The 21,427-nt window shown below is 42.1% G+C and overlaps 1 protein-coding gene across 2 annotated transcripts in view; it reads right to left on the reverse strand.

The window, feature by feature from the left end:
* The window catches only part of VPS13A (vacuolar protein sorting 13 homolog A), a 222,156-nt gene that overhangs the window by 170,236 nt on the left and 30,493 nt on the right, over positions 1–21,427 (reverse strand). For both annotated transcript variants that reach the window (XM_019517426.1, XM_019517427.1), the window contains exons 6-16: positions 21,333–21,385; positions 20,334–20,443; positions 19,375–19,434; positions 18,723–18,782; positions 18,448–18,528; positions 17,926–17,983; positions 13,292–13,419; positions 12,962–13,068; positions 9,793–9,964; positions 6,986–7,048; positions 5,347–5,482 (exon numbers count right to left, since the gene is read on the reverse strand). In XM_019517426.1, coding sequence (XP_019372971.1) covers positions 5,347–5,482; positions 6,986–7,048; positions 9,793–9,964; positions 12,962–13,068; positions 13,292–13,419; positions 17,926–17,983; positions 18,448–18,528; positions 18,723–18,782; positions 19,375–19,434; positions 20,334–20,443; positions 21,333–21,385 — 1,028 coding nt within the window. The remainder of the gene's footprint in view (positions 1–5,346; positions 5,483–6,985; positions 7,049–9,792; positions 9,965–12,961; positions 13,069–13,291; positions 13,420–17,925; positions 17,984–18,447; positions 18,529–18,722; positions 18,783–19,374; positions 19,435–20,333; positions 20,444–21,332; positions 21,386–21,427) is intronic.

Here is a 21,427-nt window from a genome sequence, read left to right on the forward strand (position 1 = left end):
CAACTGGTTAGGAGAAGAATCAGAAACTGGAAGCAAAAAAAAAAAAAAAAGCTGTTGTGGTACAGAAACTACAAACAGCTGATTTAGATAAAATTTTACAACAAGATGAATTCAGCAGCTACTTTTTTGGTACAAAAATATTTAATAAAAATCAAAATTTTACCTATAAAATAGATACTTAAGCACCTGACAGTTTTTAAAAGCGGGGATATTTATAAAAATGTTAATTAATTTTTGTAATTATTGATTGCATCTCCATTGGTTACTCGATAAAGAAAGTTTTCAGTACTGGGTCATTTGCATTAAAATGTTTTAAGTGCTTACTGTTTAATCGTGTTCCAGAACTTCCATGAATGGGGAAAACAGAAATGGACTATGGTTGCCCAACAAAGAAAAAATGTTGAACTCTGATATCAGCAATTTTAGTATCTGGCAGACCTAACAAGGCCGATAAAACAGCCCCCGTTGAAGATGAAAACTACAAGAGTAGTCCTGGAGGAGACCTATTACACAAGACCTATTATGCTGGAAACCATAAAACCCAAGAGTTTAGCTAATACAGGAGTCAAGGACTGCTATACGTTTAAGGATTTAAGCTCAAGGGCAGGGAACAGGAATGTCTGCAGAACTTGGTTGCCCAGGAAATATTTGCTGGGGGATGGAGGAGAGGAGAAACAGATACATGTATACAAATTGAATAATATTTTGAATAAAGTTAGAAACCTCTTAGAGCAATCTGGGGGGACTACATACACTCTCCCAACCCAACTGATCTAAGAGGTATGCAATTTATTCAAGGGGATTTACTTCATTCTACAAAACCAGAAGCCTAACACTTGTATACAAGTAAAAAACTTAACCCCCACCCCCCAAAGGAGGAAATTCTGAGCACCACACACAAATGTAAAGATAAAGGCCACGTTCAAACATTCAGTCTCTCTGGGGGAGTCGCTGCTTTGCCAGGAAAAACCACTAATGTACAGATGTTCAGGATTTTTCTCCCAGGGCAAAAACAGCCACTCCAGAAGAAAAATTAAGTGGAAACAACCAAGGCTGAATCACTGCCAGGACAGCTGTGCTGCAGAGAGAGAAAGGCAGTCTGGGTAAGCCAGTCATGTCTGCCCTCTGCACTTCTACCACTTGTCTCTGGGCATACTGAGGGAACATGCAGAGCATGCTGAGATATGTAGCCAGGGGAACCCAGTGTACATAGAGTGAGCACAGCAAGCTCTCTGCTCTATAAAGGGCTCAGCATTCAAACATCTGTTCAGACATCTCTGGGTACATTTTTCTACCAGGAGAAAAAGAAAAATATCTGGGCAAATTTTCCCAGATTATCTGAACGTTTGTATGTAGCCAAACTCTGCTAAGAAAGATGTGGGCAGACTAAAGAGCTCTGCTGAGGGCACTAAAGCAACTACATTACCTTCCACACTTGAAACAACGTACACAGGGCAATGCTGCATGTTTCAACACTGCAGATGAATGGTAGGGACACGCCTCTAGCGTACTCCTGCACAGAACTAGAGGAGCTTTCCTTATAATTACTGCTGCAAGCCAAGGCAGAGGTTAGACAGGAAGAAAAAGCTGCAGATTGGTAAAAGGTTTCTCATGAAGCTGGCAGTAGGAGTTGGTAGGGAAAGATACTAGGACTAGCTAGGCAAGAAGACTGAGACAAAGGTAGAGCAGAGCATGGGAATAATGGATGAACAAGGAGATTTGGAGTAGAGGCAGGATGCATAATGGAAATGAGGGAGGACTGGGAATGAACTAGCTGTTGGAAAAAATCCCAAGATCAAATGAAGAGCTGTAAAGTGATAAGACTGGGACTAGGAAAGAGGAGTTGAGACTGCAATTTCATAGGAAAGGAAAATGGATCAGGAAGAAAAAAAACAGGTGGAAGAGAGGCAAAATTGGAACAGAGAATAGATGGAGAGATGGAAGTCAAAATGGAAGAAAAGGAGCCGCATGTCCACTTGGGAGACTAGAATACAACCTAAGTTTCCTGAGTCTTACAAATTCTTGTGCCATCAGTAAACATCTGTGAAACTGCCACACAGTTACTAGTTCACTAAAGCAATGGTTCTCAACCTTTTTTGTATCAGGATTCATTTGTAAACATGGATGGCCAGTTCCGACCCAGTGCTCCTCACTCCCAACCTGCTGCCCCCTGCTCTCAGCCCCACCGTGTGTGGGGCAAGGAGCCACATGTGTGAGGTATGGGGGGGGAACACAGCAATCCCTTGCAGGCTGGAACTCGGCCAGCCTGCAAGGGAAAAGCCATGGTTTCCCATGTTTTTCTCCTTTAAAGGGAAATCCATTTTTAAAGTCTGTTGGTCCATTTTTAAAGTTTGTTCGCGACCCTTTCAAATATTCTTGCGACCCACAGGTTAAGAAACACTGCACTAAAGGATTGTGACCAACTATTCTGCTATTCTGACCAATTAACTTAAGCATTATTGATTTAAAAGTTCTAATCCTGATGCCCCATTTGGCTATTTACATAAAGACATACAATGACATTTTTTGGTTTTGATTTTTCTTTGTGTAGTTTTTTTCTTTTTAAAAACTTAAGAAATTAGAACCTCAGAAGCTGTATTAAAACAACATTATGAAGAATATAAAAAAAAAGCACTCAGAAGTTAGGCTATACTAAAATTAAGGTTGCCTGTGCCATCTTAATTTGGCCCTTATTTTGTAGATACACATTATGACATGGTAATTATATGACAAACCACTTTCTATAGAACGCTTCTTTCATTCAGTGTATAAAACTGGATGTTGCTCATTCAGTGACCAGTTATTCCACATTTTTTCTCCTCATTATTCAGTGCGTGACCCTGGACTGCATTTACCATACTGTTCAAACCTGACTCTGAACACAAATTTGATTTCCAATAGGCTTTTCTATGGTTCTCATCAATATAGTACTCAAGTGCTTAGCGAGAGAAGAGGCAGAACCATTCCCATCTTACAGATAAGGAATTGAGACATGGAGATTAAAGTCAGAAGTATTTATTTATTCCAGGTATTAAATTTTAAATGTCTAAGAATTTTTTTTTCAGAGTACTTCAAACGTTTTGCACTCTGGATCTATTCTTTGACCACGCAACATACTGAAGTTACTGTTACGTACGTTCATCACTTCTACAAATCAGACTCACTAAACACATTTCAACCTCTGCAGTGAAGGATGCAGAGCAGAGGTTGGCAACCTACAGCCTGTAGGCTGGATCTAGCTCACAGAGCCATTTGACGAAGCACACAGACATGGAGCTTTGGTGGCGGGCGACTCTGGCAGAAGTTGCTCTTCTCGTGCTGCCTCTGGCAGAAGCACTAGCTGGGGGTGGCTCTTCCCATGCCAATGCAGGGAAAAGCACCAGCTGACAAGCTCCTTGCACCCACGCACCTGCCTCTGATTTGAACTGGGTTAATCTGGCCTACAACCTAAGGTTACCAACCACTGAGTGAGAGATTCTCTCTAGACAATAGCTTCCTGAATCACTATCAAACTAGCTCTACAGTGCACACTGAACAAAGCAGGGTTTCTGAGAAAAAATAGTCTTCTGTTACATGATCAAACCACCTCAGTGCATACACACAAGAGGGCCAATTCAACATTACACAGGTGAACTTTACTGATGTCCCCTAATTTCCTAGGGCTTGACTTTATGCTAAAAGAACAATGTGAAAATTAAAATTCTTTAGAGACTAAAATAAAATAGACAGCTCCAGAAGTGCATTACATCTGTCTATTCTCTTTCCTTTAAATCCCTATCACAGTGTGTGCTAGGATTAGGGTGACCATACATCCCAGTTTGCCTGGGACAGTCCAATTTCATAGGTCATCCTTGTGTCCCGGCCACTTGGTAAAAATTGAAACACAAGTCCTGAACTGGTTCCACCCCACCTGCACTGCCTGGCTTGGCTCCTCCTGCGAAGAGGCTGGAGGTGGGGGGTAGGGTGGGCTAGGCACCACACCTCCTGCCTAGGGCAGGAACTGGTTGAGATGGTGGGGAGACTACTGCTATGACCATGGGCTGCTCATGTGTGCATGAAGCGCTCTGGGCGAACTTGTTTTGGCACCCTCCTGAGCAGCAGCTGGAGGTGGGTGGCAGGCTCCTCCTGCCAGAAGCGGAGGCAGAGTCCTGGATTTCCTTAAAAGTAATATGGTTACCCTAGCTAGAATGAAAATTTTGTCAGAGGCAGGGAAGTACAACGGAGGGCAACATGTAGAGCTCCTTTTGCAATTTTTTTTAAAACACAGTAGGCATCTAACACTAAATCCCTCATTAGGCAGAAATTTAAACTCTATTAAACACGTAGATACTAGAGGAAAAATTCAACAAATACAACAGCCTCAAGTTTCATAAAATATTTTAATAGCTAGTCTAATTCTCTCTTCACCCTTCAAACTAATTCAGAGGTTTACAAGTAGTTCAGATTTATTCCTACTTCTAACAAGGCTTTCCGTGATTTCACTTCTACTTATGGGGTTTTGAAATGTCTCTATTCACTCTAGCAAAGCAAATTAAATGGTAATCAGATCTGATACAACTAAGAGGCAATTAAAATAATTCTCCAAAATTATGTTCCATTTTGATTCCAGACAGATTAATTTCCTAACCTGTATCAGGAAACCAAGCCTTTTTGGTTTAGCTTCCCTATCCCAAAGTCTTTACAGGTTCTTGACAGATGCTCACATAGCCATAACCTCACTGGCTACATACAGATATTCAAAAACCCCAAGGCAGAATTGATCTAAATAACACCCTTTTCTATAAGCAGCCTGGTTTAGATCGGTAGCAAACAGAACGAACATTTGCCCTTTTGTGGGCGGACGGGGAAAATCTTAGACTGGATTCTGCAGTTTTTAAACAAGTCAGTGTGCGCCGCGTTTTTGTTCCGTCATAGGTATAAACCGTTTTCCAATCATTTATATCAGTAAAAGTGTAATGGGTGTACTTGGCCATTAAAGCTGGTATTAGATTAAGCAAAAATAAAAATAATCACTTGCTAGTAACTTTTTTCTACCCGTGTGCTCCCCCCAAATCCCACCCTTACTCTAGCAGACCCATACAAATACTCCTAAGAATGGACAAGAGGAGAGGAACCCAAGAAAGAACTGTAAAAACTGAAAAATACTTAGAAGCTTCACAACATGTAATACCATCTCAGAGTGATAATAGTAGAAAGAAGTTTAAGGATAGTCAGATGCCTTCTACCAAACCAAGATTACACCCCCACCCCTCCCATAAAAAGCTTCTTTAGTACAGAGATCCCCTTTCCTATAAAATCATTTTATGGTCACAGAAAAAAATCAATGCAACTATTAAGTGGACATACTTGCACCCTTTGCCTGTTGCTTCTTTTCATCTTCTTTTTCCCCTGACCAGCCCCATATCCATCCAAACCAGCCACCAGAACTATCTTCATCTTGTTTCACCCCTGGTCTGTAAATCTTTAATCCAGCTTTGGTTGCCTGAGATACAGAAGAAAGTAAGTAATTATTTAACGCATATGTTACACAGGAATTTAAAAATTGAGAATTAAAATATTCTTTAATACCTTAAGTGGCTGGGATGGATAAGGTGAGCTTTTCCAGCTGCAGGTATTGGAAGCATATTGTAAAGCAGCGGTGGGCAAAATGATGGATCCAGCTGGTGGCTGGATCCAGCTGGTGGCTGGATCCAGCTGGTGGCTGGATCCAGCTGGTGGCTGGTCCTGTATCACCGCAGCCTGTTTCCATGGAGACCCCAGGAGCAGCAGCAGCACTGTAACAGTGCATTGCCAGGGTTTCCATGGAGACCAGCTCCAGTATAGCTGGCAGGGCAAAAAGCTGCTCAGGAGCCAGGGCTTGCAGTGGTGAAAGCATTGTCCAGAGCTGAGGCAGAGCCACAATCCGGTGCCTGCACTTCCCAGCCCGGGACAAGTGGGCAGTGGATTGCAGCTCTGCCCCAGCTTTGGACCACGCTGTCATAGCTCCAAGATCGCAGCTCTGGAGCAGCTCCCCATCCAGCTGCACGTCTTAACAGTGGTGCTGTGGCTGAGCTGAATGGAAACCCTGACCCTGCACTGTAACCGTGCCGCTGCTCCTGGGGTCTCCATGGAAACTGGTTGCAGTGACCTAGGCAGGAGCTGCTGGGAAATGGAGGTCCACCATGGGCCCAATCCAACTCGCGGGCTGGACTTTGCCTGCCCCTGCTGTAAAGTGTAACATGTACATTTTCAGAAAGGGGACTGCACTATAGATTGGCAAGAAATCACTTTCTCCAGTTAAAAAACATCTAATGCAAACATTGCGTACAAATAAGCCAGACCCTTTCCTCTTGCCACACAGGCTTTGAAATTGCACTCCCTGCCAGGGTTCCCAGCAGGGCAGCACACACAGAAAGGACAAGGACCAGGGAAGCTCTCCGCCACCTATGTTACCAGCATTATGGGCTTCCAATGCTGCCCACAGTGTCCAGCTGGACAGCAATTTCAAAGATGGCAGGCTGGGACCTGGGCTCAGGGAGAACATCCCCAAGCCCATTTCTGCAACCCCCCAGCTTCCCACTGTTGCCCATGCTGCCCAGCTGGCAGTAGCAGGTCTGGAAAGCAGGCAGGGAGCTTCAGGGGCTGCTTTATTCCCTCTCAGATTGGTCTGGGAGAGGACTGCAGCACTGGAACAAAGGTGATAAGAACCACAGAAAATAACAAAGGTGAACTAAGGAGTTACCCAAAACATTTTCAGGAAGGGCTGTACATATAAAATTGAAAAGATGTCAAATTTATCCCAAATCACTTATTTTAAAAAAAGATTATGAAGTCATCACCAAGTTCTTGTCTACTCAGGATAGAGGTGAACAGAGTTTAGGCCCAACCGTAACTATCAGTCCAATAATCAGAAGACGGTAAATATCTGAGTAAAATGTACAAATAAGAAGGCAACCCCTTTCATATATTAATTTATTTTCTCTGAGCTTAATGATAATAGTTTTACCTCAACTTCTGCCTGCTGTCTGGCTAATGTGATATTAAAGATGTCCAATGTCTTTTCAAATTCCTAGAAAACAAGGAGAGAACTTTATTATTTAATTGTTCAATTTGATAAATGCCAAAAAAGTATACAAAAACAAAATATAGCAAAGAATTTCAGCAAGAGGTAGTTAGTTAATCACATTAATCTGAAGTTTGACTAACACAGCTAGTTACCTTTCTACTCATGCATGGCACCACACTCAGCACAAAAAACATTTTATTCAGTCCCTGCATGCTCCTACTTTCTCAACTGTTTGAACCTAACAAGATACAGCAAAATATGGCATACAGCATATCCTCATTTTCTGGAAAATTTTAAACATTTTTTCTGTCCATTGCAACAGGTTTATTTTCACCTGCACATAAATAATTCCCACCTCCATTTTGACCCTTGCTTTACTTTACATTCCAGCATTTTTTGTCCATTTGAAAAGAACATCCTCAGTGGTTGTCTAATGCACTGGTTATTTTTGTACATACCGTTAAGTTAAATATGTATCTTTAGGAATTCTGAATTTGTGAGCTTTATATATTTTGAGAGGGAGAAAAAGAATACAAACAAAATGCTGTAAAGCACACCATACAAATCATGATTTTTAGAGCTTCTTCCCCTGCCAAAACTCTGGCCAGAAACCAAAACAATCACTAGAATACATTTTTAGAGAGAGCCACAATTTCAGCCCAGAGAAGACTTAAAGTTAGCCCCAAATCAGTCCATACACAGCATTACTGTGCTTTAACAGCTGCGTGTGTAGACACCGGCCTAAAAACACTTACTACGCAGAAACTTACTGCACAGTAAATGCACATGTAGACACGCCCAGTGAGGCAGAAAAATGCTATGTACTTAAACAAGGTATGCACCAATATGCAAATAATTAATATTTGTTACAACAGCAGCAACAGGAACACCTAGGTAACAAACCAGGACTGGCAATACATTATGTAGGAAAACAAAATCATGCACTTATCCCATATGCATAATACTGTTTTTTAATAGTGTACAAAAGCAGGGTGTAATGCCCCATGCATGGGACTGTATACACAGCCGGGTGAACTGACAAGAAATTTGCAGACACCATTACAGTAATGACTAAACAAAGAACTGCATGCATTTTTAACAGGTTCTATTGGTTAAAAACAAATGCAAGGAACCCAGTATAAATGTAATGTAAGTAGGGCTTTCTAGATTGGATTCTAGGTGAAAAAATATTGGTGACAAGACAGACCACTCAGGATACTGTTTCAAAATAAGTTTCATATTCCTTTAAAAACAAAGGAGTCCTTAATAATATACACCATGTTTACCCAAGTTTAAGATGACCCCCCGGCCCCCCCCGCAATAATTAAATTCTACACATGGGTAACTATAACAGATATATAATTCCCCATGTACAGAACCTAATTATTAGGAGGCGCGGTCTTCAATCTGTCCCTCCCAGCACTGGAGCAGGGAAAGCAGAGACAGGGAAACAGTTGGCCAATAGGGCTGTGCGAAGCTTTGGACGCCAATTCAATTTGGAGGAGATCTGGCATGATTCGGTGATTGAATCTCTGAATCCAAATAAAAAAAATTGGGAGACCCATTAAAAAAAGGCCCAAACTGAATCTGAAGCCTCCAATCTGGAAAAGATTCAGATGGGCCAGGGACAGGCAGGCATCCCCCATCCCCCACCCCCACCCAGCCCTAGCCTAGTCCCAGCACTTTTTAAAAAGCCCCATACTCACCAGTTCTGGCAGCAGTGAACATGGCCTCTGAGGGTGACAGAGCCCCTCCATATGCAGGGCAGTGCAGAACAGCAGGGATCCCTCCCCACCCCCGACCTGGCATCCACATGGCAGCTGTTGCATGGCATGGGTGCACCCCAGCTTGGCAGGGCATTGCACACTGCCTGGGAGCTGGGGCTGAGTGGTCCCAGAGCTGCCCCAGCTGCTTTTTTTTTTAAGTGGCAGGAGGCTAGGGCTGGGCAGGACAGCCATGGAGGCTCCCCCTGCCCAGGGAGAGGCAAGCACAGCAGGAGGAGCTGTGGAAGAACCTGCAGCCACCTGGCTGTGCCTGCCTCTCCCCAGCTGATCCGAATCAGCACTGAACCTTGGATTCCAACTTGGCTGAATCAAATGAGGACAGAGATTCAAATGACTGAATTAAATCACTGTCCTCCAAATTGACCGAATCCGAATCAGATACTTCCCTATTCGCACAGGCCTAGTGGCCAGGCCCAGGTGCCTAGCCCCCGTCCCACTATTTGCACACCCCTTCCTCCCATGCCCCGCTGTGCGTATACCCTCCTAGTGCCTGCTATCACTTACCCAATGAGGTAGGTCCGGCTCAGTTTCTAACTCTGGCCCCAGTCCAGACAGGAAACAGCAGCAGTGATGACAGCACCAGCACTGGCCCTGGGTCCAGGCCAAAGCTGAAGCCACAGCAGCTCACCTGCTGCTGCACAGCTTTCCCTGCGCTGCTGGAGGTCACAGATCTTACCACTGCTGCTACCTGGTTCAGGCCAGGGTGGCTCATATAGCGGAGAAGGGGGCATGTGAAAGAGAGGGAATACAGGATCCCCCATGCTCTACAACACATGCCATGCAGTCTCCCCAATGCTTCTGCCCACCCTCCCCTTGCACAAGACACCCCAGCCCTTTGTAAGTTTTAATGGATGTTACTACTTATTTGGTGAACATATGCCCCATTAGGTCTAAGCAGTTAGCTAGGTACGTTAAAGTTTAGAGGTCAATATAAAGTTAAAAGTTTCATTGAAAATTACTAACTTCCAAAAATTTTAAAGTCTCTTCATTGGGTTTCTTTGATGTTATCTTCATTTTATACATCTCTTTGTAATTCCTCACTTGTTTTCTGTGATGCTGAATGTGTTCCCATGACCACATATTAAGCTTAGGTTGGACATTTACTTCAAGGACACCGTAAATAATGTATTTCCACCTAATGCAGGAAACATTAAAATGTAAGTTAATTATATGTTACTACAAAGTAAGATGACTCAATCAAAAATCTCATAAGCAAAACACAAGAGACTTAGCAGTTTTTAGAACACACTGTTTAAGACACCAGCTGCGAGCTTTTAAGACGTATATAATATATGTACTAGAGACAGCATGTGAGCAAGCTTGAGCACACATTTACACAAAGATAAACAAAAATCCTTAAATTTGTGGACCTAAGAGAATAAGGAGACTGCCATGAGGTTTGGGGAGGGAAGAAAGGGGGGGGGGGCACTTTTGGTAGCTAGATAAACTACAAAAGGCAGTTTTGCCATTATGTCCACTGTGGTTTAGCATAGGTCTTGATATAATGCAAGAAGAAAAGCTAGCACTAATTCATTTTTGGCTATGGGTGCCCATTATATTATATTCACACACCAGTGCCAGCCAGATAAGGAGAAAAGTTCATGAAAAAGTCAAGAATCAGATCAATCAACCTTTAACCATCTTCACTAGAGCTGCCAAGAGCATCTGGGATACAAGTTTTTAGTGTAATGCACTGTTATAAAACAATGCATTCCAACTTCAAGTTAGCTCCTGGAACCTTAAAAGTGGGTGTGGAACTATGAAATTAATAAAGTAGACAGACAAAACTTTCAGTAAAGGCCCCTCCATACATTACATTTATGCTGCAATTAAAGTATTAATCATGGCACATGGATGACAAGGCTCCCAGTTGCACCGGAAGCAGGGTGGATTCCTCCACAACAGCCCCCAGTCAACAGGGGATCGTGTCCCAGAAAGGGCTAAGGGTTGGCTCTACTCACCTGCAGCTAACCAAGCCCCGGAAGTGGAGGCACGTGCATTTCTGCTGCACCACTTTAAAAAACACACTCTCCCTGTGTGTGGGAGGACGCACTGAGGATGTCATCTTAAAAAGGCATCTGGAGCTTCAGTGTGCGGCAGCAGCTGCCACAGAGGGAGCAACTGCAGCATGGGCAGCAAGGAGCTCCCCTACTGTTCTGGTGGGACCTGACAAAGATTCCAGAGAGCCAGCACCAAGCCAGACCAGAGGAAACCCAGCAGGGCTCCTACCCCCCAAAGACATGAGTTGCAAGACATCCAGCCAATTAATTTGTGGGACCTGCCTCAGGACTGAGCTCAGACATCAGATGCATGAATCCTCCCCACCTCCTACTCCCCGCAGCACTACACCTGAAGTGCTCTGGGGTTTCATTTTTGTTATGAAAAGTGAGAACTGAGATGGTAGAGCCTCAATGTGGCCCACAGCCCGGTAATAAGGGCCAGGTGGCTTTGATTTAATTTGAGTGTAGAGCCAGCGTGGGAAGACCCCACTTGGCTGCTTCCAGCACTTCCAAGAGGACCAGTTGAGTGCTAAGATGTCTAGGGGTGATACCCAGAGCTCTCAGACTTTGGAAGTGTGGCAGGGCACCTTTGGGTGCCTGCCACTTTAAGGGCAGAGGCAGGCAGCTACCAGGCAACTGCCTAGCTGAACTGCAGCAGGAACAACCTTGGAGGTAAAGGCAGGAGCTTATAAGGATGCTTTGGAGGCTCCTGATCCTGAGCATGACCTAAAACTGCACTCTGCCAGGGAAGGGTTGCCTGGTGGGACTTGTGGTGGCACAGAAGACCCCAGGAAATGCCAGGCCAGTTACCTCCCCGGTGAAAGGTGAGAAGGGGTGCCTTAACCCCAGCCCCCATCTTCAGGTGGGTTTTGGAGGCAGTTGGGGGAGTAGTGGGGCCAGGTATGCTCATGTGTAGGTGCCTGAGCCCAGCAGGGATGAGAGATCCTGGAGACCCCAGAGGGGGTAAATGTGGAGAACGCTGGGAGGCCCTGCACAGAGTAGGGCTGAAGTTGGAGTAGGCCTGAAGGACAGCCCAAGGGGTGCACTGAATAGGGTCGAATGGGAGTAAACTTGAAGGACAGTGCAAGGGCCAGCCACGTGAGAAGTTGTGCCTGGTGAGAGGCTTGGGGCAGAATTAGCCCAGGGTTTGGCACAAGGCTGGAACCACATAGAGTAGGGGAACTCACAGAAACCGAAGGTTCTGAATGGCGAGGCCAGTATGAGTGTAGCAAAGTCTGATGGCCCAAGAGGGGCCGCTCAAGGGGGACCAGGGCAGTGGAGTGTGGCCCGATAACAGGCAGTATGCCAGAGGCACACATGTATGTGTGGTCTCAGACCAGAAGTAATGTTAACCTGGATGCCATCTGCAAGGCATGGGCTGCAGCGTAGGGAAGGAACAGAGCTGCAGATAGCTCCCCCTGGCTTCAGGGTATCCAATGGGCAGTCTCCCATATTTACCATCTGTTTGTAGCAACAGCAAAGTCTTGGCAGGTGAGACCGGGTAGATTGCCCCGTAGCGACAGGTGAGCAGGCTGAAAGAAGGCCCAGCTCTGAGAGATGCTCCCTCTCACAGGAAGTATTTTGGATACCAGCATCATCCTTCAGGCAGTGGTGAAAATGAGCTGGGGCATTGTGTGTTACGTCACAGCAGCTGCAGCTGAACCCAGTTGGTGAGCGGACAGGGTATAGGGGAGGCAGGGCCTCAAGTCAATAGCCCCAGTACCAGGGGTAGAGAATCTCCCCTATTTCTGGAGGAGCCTTCCTTCCTATCAGTAACTACTGATGATCAAGACATGGTGGGAAAGTAGAGGGGAGCCCATTCCAGGGCAAGAGGCTCCAGGTACTCAGCAGCAAGTTAAACTGAAGTGCAAGGGAAAAGCAATTGGCGCGGGAATTGTGATATGCCCCATGTCGTAGCCGGCCCTACCCCAGGTACAGCATAAATGGCATGGCAGGAGATGCAATTGTTGGAATCAGGGGTCAGATCCCAAGGTGCCTTTAAATGAAGGTGTGCTAGGGGCTAAAGAAGTTCAAAAAACCATGTTCTCCTTTAACAATGGAAAAACAACCTCTAGGTAATTATTTCACGTAACACATAAAAGTATATTTTAAAATCTTTTATAAGGTCTTACCATGCCTTGGCATTGTTGTGCAAAGGAACATCAGGCCTGTATTTTCTGTATGGTAGGTTTCGGGTCATCATATCAATGGACTCAAGGAGCTCCATAACACTGAAGTACTAGCCAAACAAAACAAGTAAAAAAAAAATTATTATTAATATAAACAGTTCTAAAATATTAACCAAAACTATTTTGAAAACTGTATTATTTACACCAAGGAGAGAAAGAATGGTCTCAAAAGGTTTAACAGGCTCATTCTAACAGTTCTCAAAAATGCTTCTTTAGTCAATCTACTAATATTTTATCGAGTCATAGAAATAATTTTCACACCAGAAATGTTACCTGTGGTTTATTGAATTCAATGGCTATATCCTGTAAATTTACATCCAAGTCCATTTTTGGTGAAGAAAAGTCAAAATCAGATCGAGGATTCATACGGAGTTTGGCTTTAGCTGAAATTGGACGAAATACTAGAAAACAAAAATGAAGAAAGAAAAGCGCAAGAAACTGAAGTCAATCAGTTAATTATTTAGTACAGCCTAAAATTTACGCATTATTCCACTGAAAAATTCTCAAATTTCCTTTATGTAGTTTAAACACTAAATAAGCAGTACTCATTTTGAACAGTAACAAGCCAAGAGCCAATGGGAATTTCTTTAAAAGAATCTTCCTCAATATTTCCCTTTGCAGGGTTTTCAATAATTAAACTAAAAATAAAATTAAAATTAAAATGTGGTGTAAATTGCCTCCCATATGCTGATAAGTGCTACATTATTAGTATATAGCTGAAACTATTTCAACTGTAAAATTCACTTCACTATACCAATTATTATACTATAATAGTTCCTACTCCATAGTAATTTAATTTGCAGGAACAGAATAAAGGTAAAACTATTCACTGCTTATGGGCAACATTTTTTCATGGATCAGGGTTACATTTTAAAATTAGGCTGGTCAGAAAATGTAAAAGAATTAAGTATTTTTAAAAATGGAGAAAAAATAGTTTATTTTCTGACCAGCTCTGCTTCTTTGATCTGCTGCTGTTACAAGTGTCAGTCAAATTCTTAGTAAATCTTTAAATTGACCTTACATAGTAAGTAGGCAACTACCAGAGGAAGAAGTAATTGATAGGTGTTTAAATACCCAGGGCAGCTGTATTAGTTATGTCCTCTTTACAAACTGGGCCTTTATTCTGCAATAGGCAGATTTTAATATCTGTGGAGGTACAGTTGCAGAATGAAGGCCTTCCTTAACAAACGTTCCAAATACCATGATTGAAAACGTAGAATACCTACACTCAGCTACTGTATTTATTAGTCAATTAACTTAATAAATCCTATGATTTGAAGGTGATTTGTGAATCTCATTGTAAGTTTATTTTCAAAATTACAGGAACACATATGAAGAAGTCTCCTACAGCCCCCAAAACGCATTACATTTAAGACATGGTTAAACACACGTAAGTAAGGCGTGATAATGCAGTAAACAAGCCACAGTTATTCCACATATATGATGGAATCATTTTATGGCGCATTTGCATCATGCCTTAAATTGAACATGTGGCCATCCAGGACCTTTCAAACCCTGCATGCTGCACAGCTGGTTTTTATAACTCTTGGTACACAGAGAGCCCAGCCTCAGGCTGCTGCAGCCCAATGCCAGCTCCCTGTGCACTTAGCTGATTGCCAGCTGGGGCCAGGGACCAGTTTGGTTCCTATTCCCAACAGACAATCAGCTGATTGATTTCATCTTCCTGTTCCAAGGGGACCTTGGGCTCACGAACTGATCGGGATCCAATTCCCAATCACAAAATTGCACATGCAACATGGCAAGAAGCACAATTGTTGGGAACAAAGATTAGATCCCATCACATCTTTAAAGTGAATGTCTGTCAGGGGCCCCACTTTTAAAATGGAGGACCTTCACCACATTTTGTGAATATTTACATTTGTTGAGATACTTTATCCATTCCAGCAAGTTGCCTTGGATGTGGAATAGTTGCAACTAAAACTGAGACAGGTCCTTAAATTTCAAATAGAATTTATGACCATTTATTAAGTCTCACAGATTCCAAAACCACAAAAAAAAAAATCTATTATGCATAGCCATGTTTTCATTTTCACTTCCATTACTCTACTCTTCTTCCACATGGGGCTAAAAGAGTGATGTCCAGAAACCATACTTTTAATATATTACAGAGCTTTTATTTAGCACCATATCTACAATAAATGGAAACCTGGCAGAGGAGGTTATTATTTCATAGCAAATTTAAATGTTTGATTAAGAAAATGGTAAAAGTAAATATTTTGTACAATACAGTTCAGTTATGAGGGGAACAGGACCCAAAAATAGAAATCATATTGGTACATATGTAACTATGGGATGGTAAAGCAATCTTAACACATTATTAAACAGGCAACCTACATATGCCCAGGGTTAATTTTTTTTTCTCTCAATACTTTATAGTATGAGTCAGAACACCAAGCACATGGTAACCATATTAGTACACAGCTGCAGGATGGTAGAGGCATTCTTGGTTATTTTCTTTACATTTGCTTATGTTTGCCCAGGGTAAAGGTACTCTCTCTAGCACCTGTGGCCTTTATTAGAGGCTATGGCATAAAGAGGGGGGTGCCATGTTCAGTCTATCCCCCAACTCTAACTTCTGTCAGGTAATCTTGGCTGACTCTTCATACTAACTATGGCCAATGATGTGCTCAACAAAACTTTCCATGACCATCTGATGGTGTCTAATACCTCATCAACTTGAAATAGCACCATGGTACCTTGAACTCTCAGAATGCTCTCATTACTCAGGTGCCATGAACCATGTATACTGATTATGAACACCTGCAGTCACCTTACACACTTCTCCTTCAGGTTACTAGCCAGTTGGCTGTACTTAGTCAACTTCTCTTCCCAGATTCAGTGAAAGCCTTCCACCAGTTCTTAAAGAAGATGGTCACATTGATGATCAAGATCTTTTTGCTGTCAATGGTTACAACAGTACCTGGGTGCAATGAGCTGCTAGTCACAACCTAATTAGTGCAGTTTACAGCAACTGTCCCTATGTACACCGAGCCAGGCCTTGACCAGCCAGTCCATGCCACACTCTTGCATGGGGTTTGCAGTTACACAGGTCATGAACAGGGTCTTGTTCTCACAGAAGCAGCTCCACCAGCTTCTGTCTCAGTAACAATAGTGGATGGCTCCATTGAACAGGAGCTAGTTGAGACAGGCCTGGTAGATGGAGCACCACCCTGCAAACCAGGTAAAGTTGCCTCAAGACAGGAAGCATTTGCTGGTGTTCACCTTCAAAGTGATCTAGCTGCATTTTCCCTGAAAGGTCACTGGTGTACTTCACCCAACCTCTCTCAGAAACCTCTCCACACAGGTCTTCACTCAGGAGGTGATGGTGATCCAAATGAGAGCTGCAGCCAGGAGCAATGGAAAACTTGTACTATGACAAACTATAGCAGCTGTTGCACTTGCTAAAGGTACTGCATAGCATTGCAGGCACAGGACCATAGAAATTCAAAGTCCCTACTATCTTGCCCAAGCTCTCCCTCCAGAGACTGACTAAACAACGTGACATGCCCTTGATGAATGGCAGCCTAGTGATCCTCTCTTTGACAGCTTCTCTGAGGGGGCACTTGCAGCAATGCTGATCACCAGTTCACTGAAGTAGGTCAAGAGGCAGAAGGCATGTCACTACTGCAAGTCATTACTACAGTAGGTCCTAGCCACGAAAATATTTCAGACAGCCCTTCTTCTGTTACTTGAATTAGAGTCCAGGGCTGGGAGGGGTACCAAGATGGAGACAGAGACATCAGTGGATGCTAATTAGAAGGTTCCCTAATGCAGTGGTAGGAAACCATTACCCTCCAGGCCAGATCTGGTCCACAGTAGCTCATGGGATGAGCAACATACTCTGGTTGGGCACCAGTAAGGCATTACCATAGTCCCACAGCGTGCCAAGTTCCACCAATACCCTTCACAGCAGCCCAAGGGCAACCCCAGGGTCCTTATGATTTCAGAACTTTATCTACTCCCTCTGCCCAGCACTGCCTGTTCTGTTCCCCCATCCAAATCTAACCCATTCCATCATTGCTGGCCACCTAAATCAATGATGACAGTAAGCACACATAGAGGTTTGGGTACGCCAGAAGGGAAGGACAGAGATTTACACCTTTTGGCAGAGGGCTGGGTCATAAACAGTATGGCCCATGGCAGAAAATAGTTCCCAACCCCTGCCCTAAAGCACCCGTTAACCTGTAAGGGCCGCTTTTAAATACCCTCTAGATCACCGGTGCTCAACCTTTTTGTCCTGTGGACCAGATGGGCAGTGGCCAATCTGTCCATAGCATACAGGACTGGTGGTATAGCAGGGGTAGTCAAAATGTGGCCTGCAGGCTGGATGCAGCCCGCCATGCAATTTTAGAGGCCCTGCGGGCCAGGAAGAAAGTTTAGAAAATTAAATATTTATCTGCCCCTGGCTACCTGTCATGCAGCCCTTGATGGCTTGCCAAAACTCAGTAAGTGGCCCTCTGCCCAAAATAACTGCCCAGCCCTGTGCTATAGGAACAGAAGGGGGTGAAAGGGGAAGGGGTATGGCTCAGCCTCCACCCAGCCAAGCCAGGCAGGGGCCAGAAGTATTAATTGCCACTGCTTGCCCACTGCCAAATTTCCTGATCAATGAGGATCCCCATGGACCAAATGCTATTGATTCTGGGGGCTGGATGTTGAGCACAGGGAAGATGAGTCCTGGTCCTAGTCCCCCCTGCTTCATAGAACTGACAAAGGATTCTGGAAAATTCTGTCTAGTCTGATCTATAGACATGGAAAATTAGTAGTCAGCATTTTGCTTTATTTAAAAACTCTTAGTATAGTATAGAATATGCATAAAATTAAAGAGTTCTGTTAAGCATTACATGTGAAAGAAAGAGTAGGTACATTCAGAGAAAACCACCACTTACCAAACTCATAACCATCTGGAATCATATTTTGGCAGGCAACTCCATGCTTTAAATTATTCTGTATTAAAAACAAAACAAAAAACAAAACAAAAAACCCAACTCTGAGAACTTAATTTCCATGTGAGGTCAAATAATTTTATATAAAAATTTGAAAATGTTCTAAAATGTTCTTTGTAGAAAGGGTGCCTCAGAAATTAGTTTGCTTTTTAGAAATAGATGCTTGCCCTTAAGTGAAATTAAGCAAGTCCTTTTAATAAAAGACCTTTGGTTTTTAACAATATGAGCAAGCATAATAACTACTATCTCCTACAAAATGCAGTGTAATAGCAAACAACCATGGATAGACAGAGAAAAGTTATAGTTAGTATTAAGGCCACTAATACGTCATCTTTAAAATTTTATAAAATGTAAGACCTGCCTAAATACACTGTGGTTCAACTTTGTTTATACTAATCTAAAATATTCAGTAACATTTCAAATATGATAGCATCATTAGTATGCTTTAAGTCATACTTGACTTACCAAAGATTCATCATAACCACCATGGTAGAACATCTGAGACTTCACATTCCAGTAAGCAAAAAAGTTATCAAGTCGTACAATCTGAAAACCAAGCAGAACTTTTACAGTCAAACAGACTGATCTTCCATAACTTTCCACTAAAATTAATTTTCTGATTGATAGTAAATATTCAAATACTCCTCACATGCTCAGCTTCTCTCTCAAGTTTAGGTTTCATAAATTATGTATTCTTTCATGACAGTGTTATAGACACTGTGCTGTTGTTATACTTTTACCTTATAGAACAGCTTGGCAGTTTCATCATGTAAACATGGATTCCAATTTTGATCTGCTGTCTGGAGAGAAAAATACAGGAAAGTTATTCTGAAATCCACTAGATGCATACTGACCTTTCTGTTCTAATATTAGCATGATCAAATATCAGAAGCAAACAGTAAATATACACTATAAACCTAATTCCATTATTTCAATGTAGCTGAGAAAAGGCTTGAATCCTTCCTCAGAGATGAAACCTAGGGCCAGGACTGAGACCCATAATGTATACAGGAAGGGTGCAAGGATGTCCTTTCAGTAATCCTGAAGACAGGTAACATCTATTAAAATGTGGACTACAGATGCCAGAAAAAAAACCCCCAAAAGAAAAAGTTCTTGGAGTTGCCAACTTTCTCAGATTATTGTAGCATTTGCTGTGCCTTTGGCTAACCAGTACATGCAAGGATTAGTCAACTTAAACCTTTGTTACATTTCAGGCTCATGTTGTACTATTATGCAAAATTTCACCCTATAATACCTCCTTCCTAAAATAGCAAGCTGTCAACAACTATATTTATATTACTTTATAAAATATATTCCAAGTTAGTGGACAGTATTAATCTAGCAATATTACCTTTTTACTGAATATTATTATTAAGTCTAAATTTTACTTACTTGCAAACTGAGATTCTGAAGTGAAACACCAAATGACAACGGGTTCTCTCGATTTGTAATCTAATAAGAGCAAATATATAAAAGAGCTATTTAAAATTAGAATACATACAGAAAAGGAAACACAATTAATAATATTTGAATATTTGCCTACAAGGATTTACCAGTTATGTAGTTTTATTTTAGGGACGTAAATACTGATTTAAAAAAATATCTATTTAACCTGTTGTAATTACAATGGTTAAAAGATAAATTGGTAGGTGGAAGGAGATTAGTACTAAATAGCTAGGTTCTGCAGACCCCGGTGCAGCTACTCACAGCTTCTCCACTGCCTGCTATGAGCAGACAGAGTTCTGCAGTGGGCAGCAGAGGCTTGCCCAGAGCCCAGGCTGCTCGTGGCAGGCAGCAGGAAGGCTGCAAGCAGCTGCACTGGGGTCCACAGAGCCTAGCTATAGGTAATAGTCCCCACCCCCCTCCCCCACTCCCACCTTCTAGTTACTGCTGGGGCATCGTGTGGCTTCCCATGCCCCCACCTCCTTCCTGCCAGACTGCAACTTGCCCCATGCTAAATGATAACCGGTAAGACAGAACTCGTTATCTTTGGGATTATTGGTTAAATTATTAATTTAACCAATAATCCCAATTTAACCATTCATATACTTATTTTATTCTATGTGCTTTAAGCTCCAAATTTATATCTGCATTTATCAAAGGCTATCTTCTCATTTATTTTAGACATTTTCAAAAATCTGCCAAGTGAATCCTGGTTGATTTGCAACAGCACTTATTGTTCACAAAGGCATGACTTTAAAAAAGTGCTAGAAATTGGTAAAGTGTTAGAAGTTTCCTTATCACATCAAAAGAGTAAAGAGGAAATAAGAAACCAGATGGGTTCATAGTCATTGCAAACTATTGCAGTCAGTGCAGACCACTGTCTGTCACATATACACAAAAGTACTCACATCATCTTCATATCGCACATGAATGTTGGAAATTTTCACTTGAAGATTTTTGATGACCTGAGTGACTAACTTTTCTACAAAAGTGTCTTGCTTTTCTTCTTTTGCTTTATCTAAATTGAAGTGCAGAAATCTATCTTTAGTGTGAAGCAAAAATATATTCGGAGAGGAAACTGAATGAGAGAAAAATAGAACTCTAATCCTATTAATTTTGTAACTGATTAAAGCCTAAGAACCAGTAATAAGAACACTGTAATTCTGACTACAGGAAACATACACTGTATTAAATGTTGTAAATTAAAATTAGATTTGCTACATATTATAATTATATAAAACATTACCTTTTCAGTTTACCTAAATAAGTATTTACATCATCATCCTCCATGGGCTTCTTTGACTGACAGCTCTAATGATGCATTAAGGACTAGATTTTAAAGATACTTATAAATGCAAATTGACGCCCAATGAGATGCTCAAAAAATAACAACATTCAGTGAAAGCTGACATTGCTACTCAGAGAAGAAAGTCAAAACTAGCTTCTAGAAAGAAACAGTCATATAAGTTCTGAAACTCTGGTAGCAAAGTTGAAATTGCTTCATTACAGAGGAGTTGTTCAACTTAAGCACTAGTTATATAAAGGATGTGCATTTCCAAAGCCTTATTAAATTTAGGTTATGTTTTGACCTTTTCTGCAACAAAGGTGCCCTGAAAGTCTAATGATGCAAACAAACGGTCCAAAAACTGGTCAGTGTGGAACATTCAAAAAAATCAACATCCTGAACAGAAAAATGTACAGTGGCCATCAGTTCTTAAAAAAAGTACCCAGTACGCAATTTATGAATTTTCAAAATACATAAGTAAGGGTTTTCAAAATATTTAATGAGGCAGGAACTAATTCAAAAGAATCCATTTTCAGTTAGTTTAAAACTAAACATTTTTTAATGAAAAGATCTGGCAAGTTATTTTCCATAAGAAACAAAAATATTTGTTTTCCTTCATTACCTTGATCAGCTATTTTCTGTTTTGCTTCCTCTATTCTTTGTAATTCTCTTTGCCTTGCTTCCAGGAGCTGTCTGGCTTCTTTCTCAGCATCATAT

The sequence above is a fragment of the Gavialis gangeticus genome, unplaced genomic scaffold, assembly GCF_001723915.1.
Source record: "Gavialis gangeticus isolate Ggan-Ray unplaced genomic scaffold, GavGan_comp1, whole genome shotgun sequence".
Lineage (NCBI taxonomy): Eukaryota > Metazoa > Chordata > Crocodylia > Gavialidae > Gavialis > Gavialis gangeticus.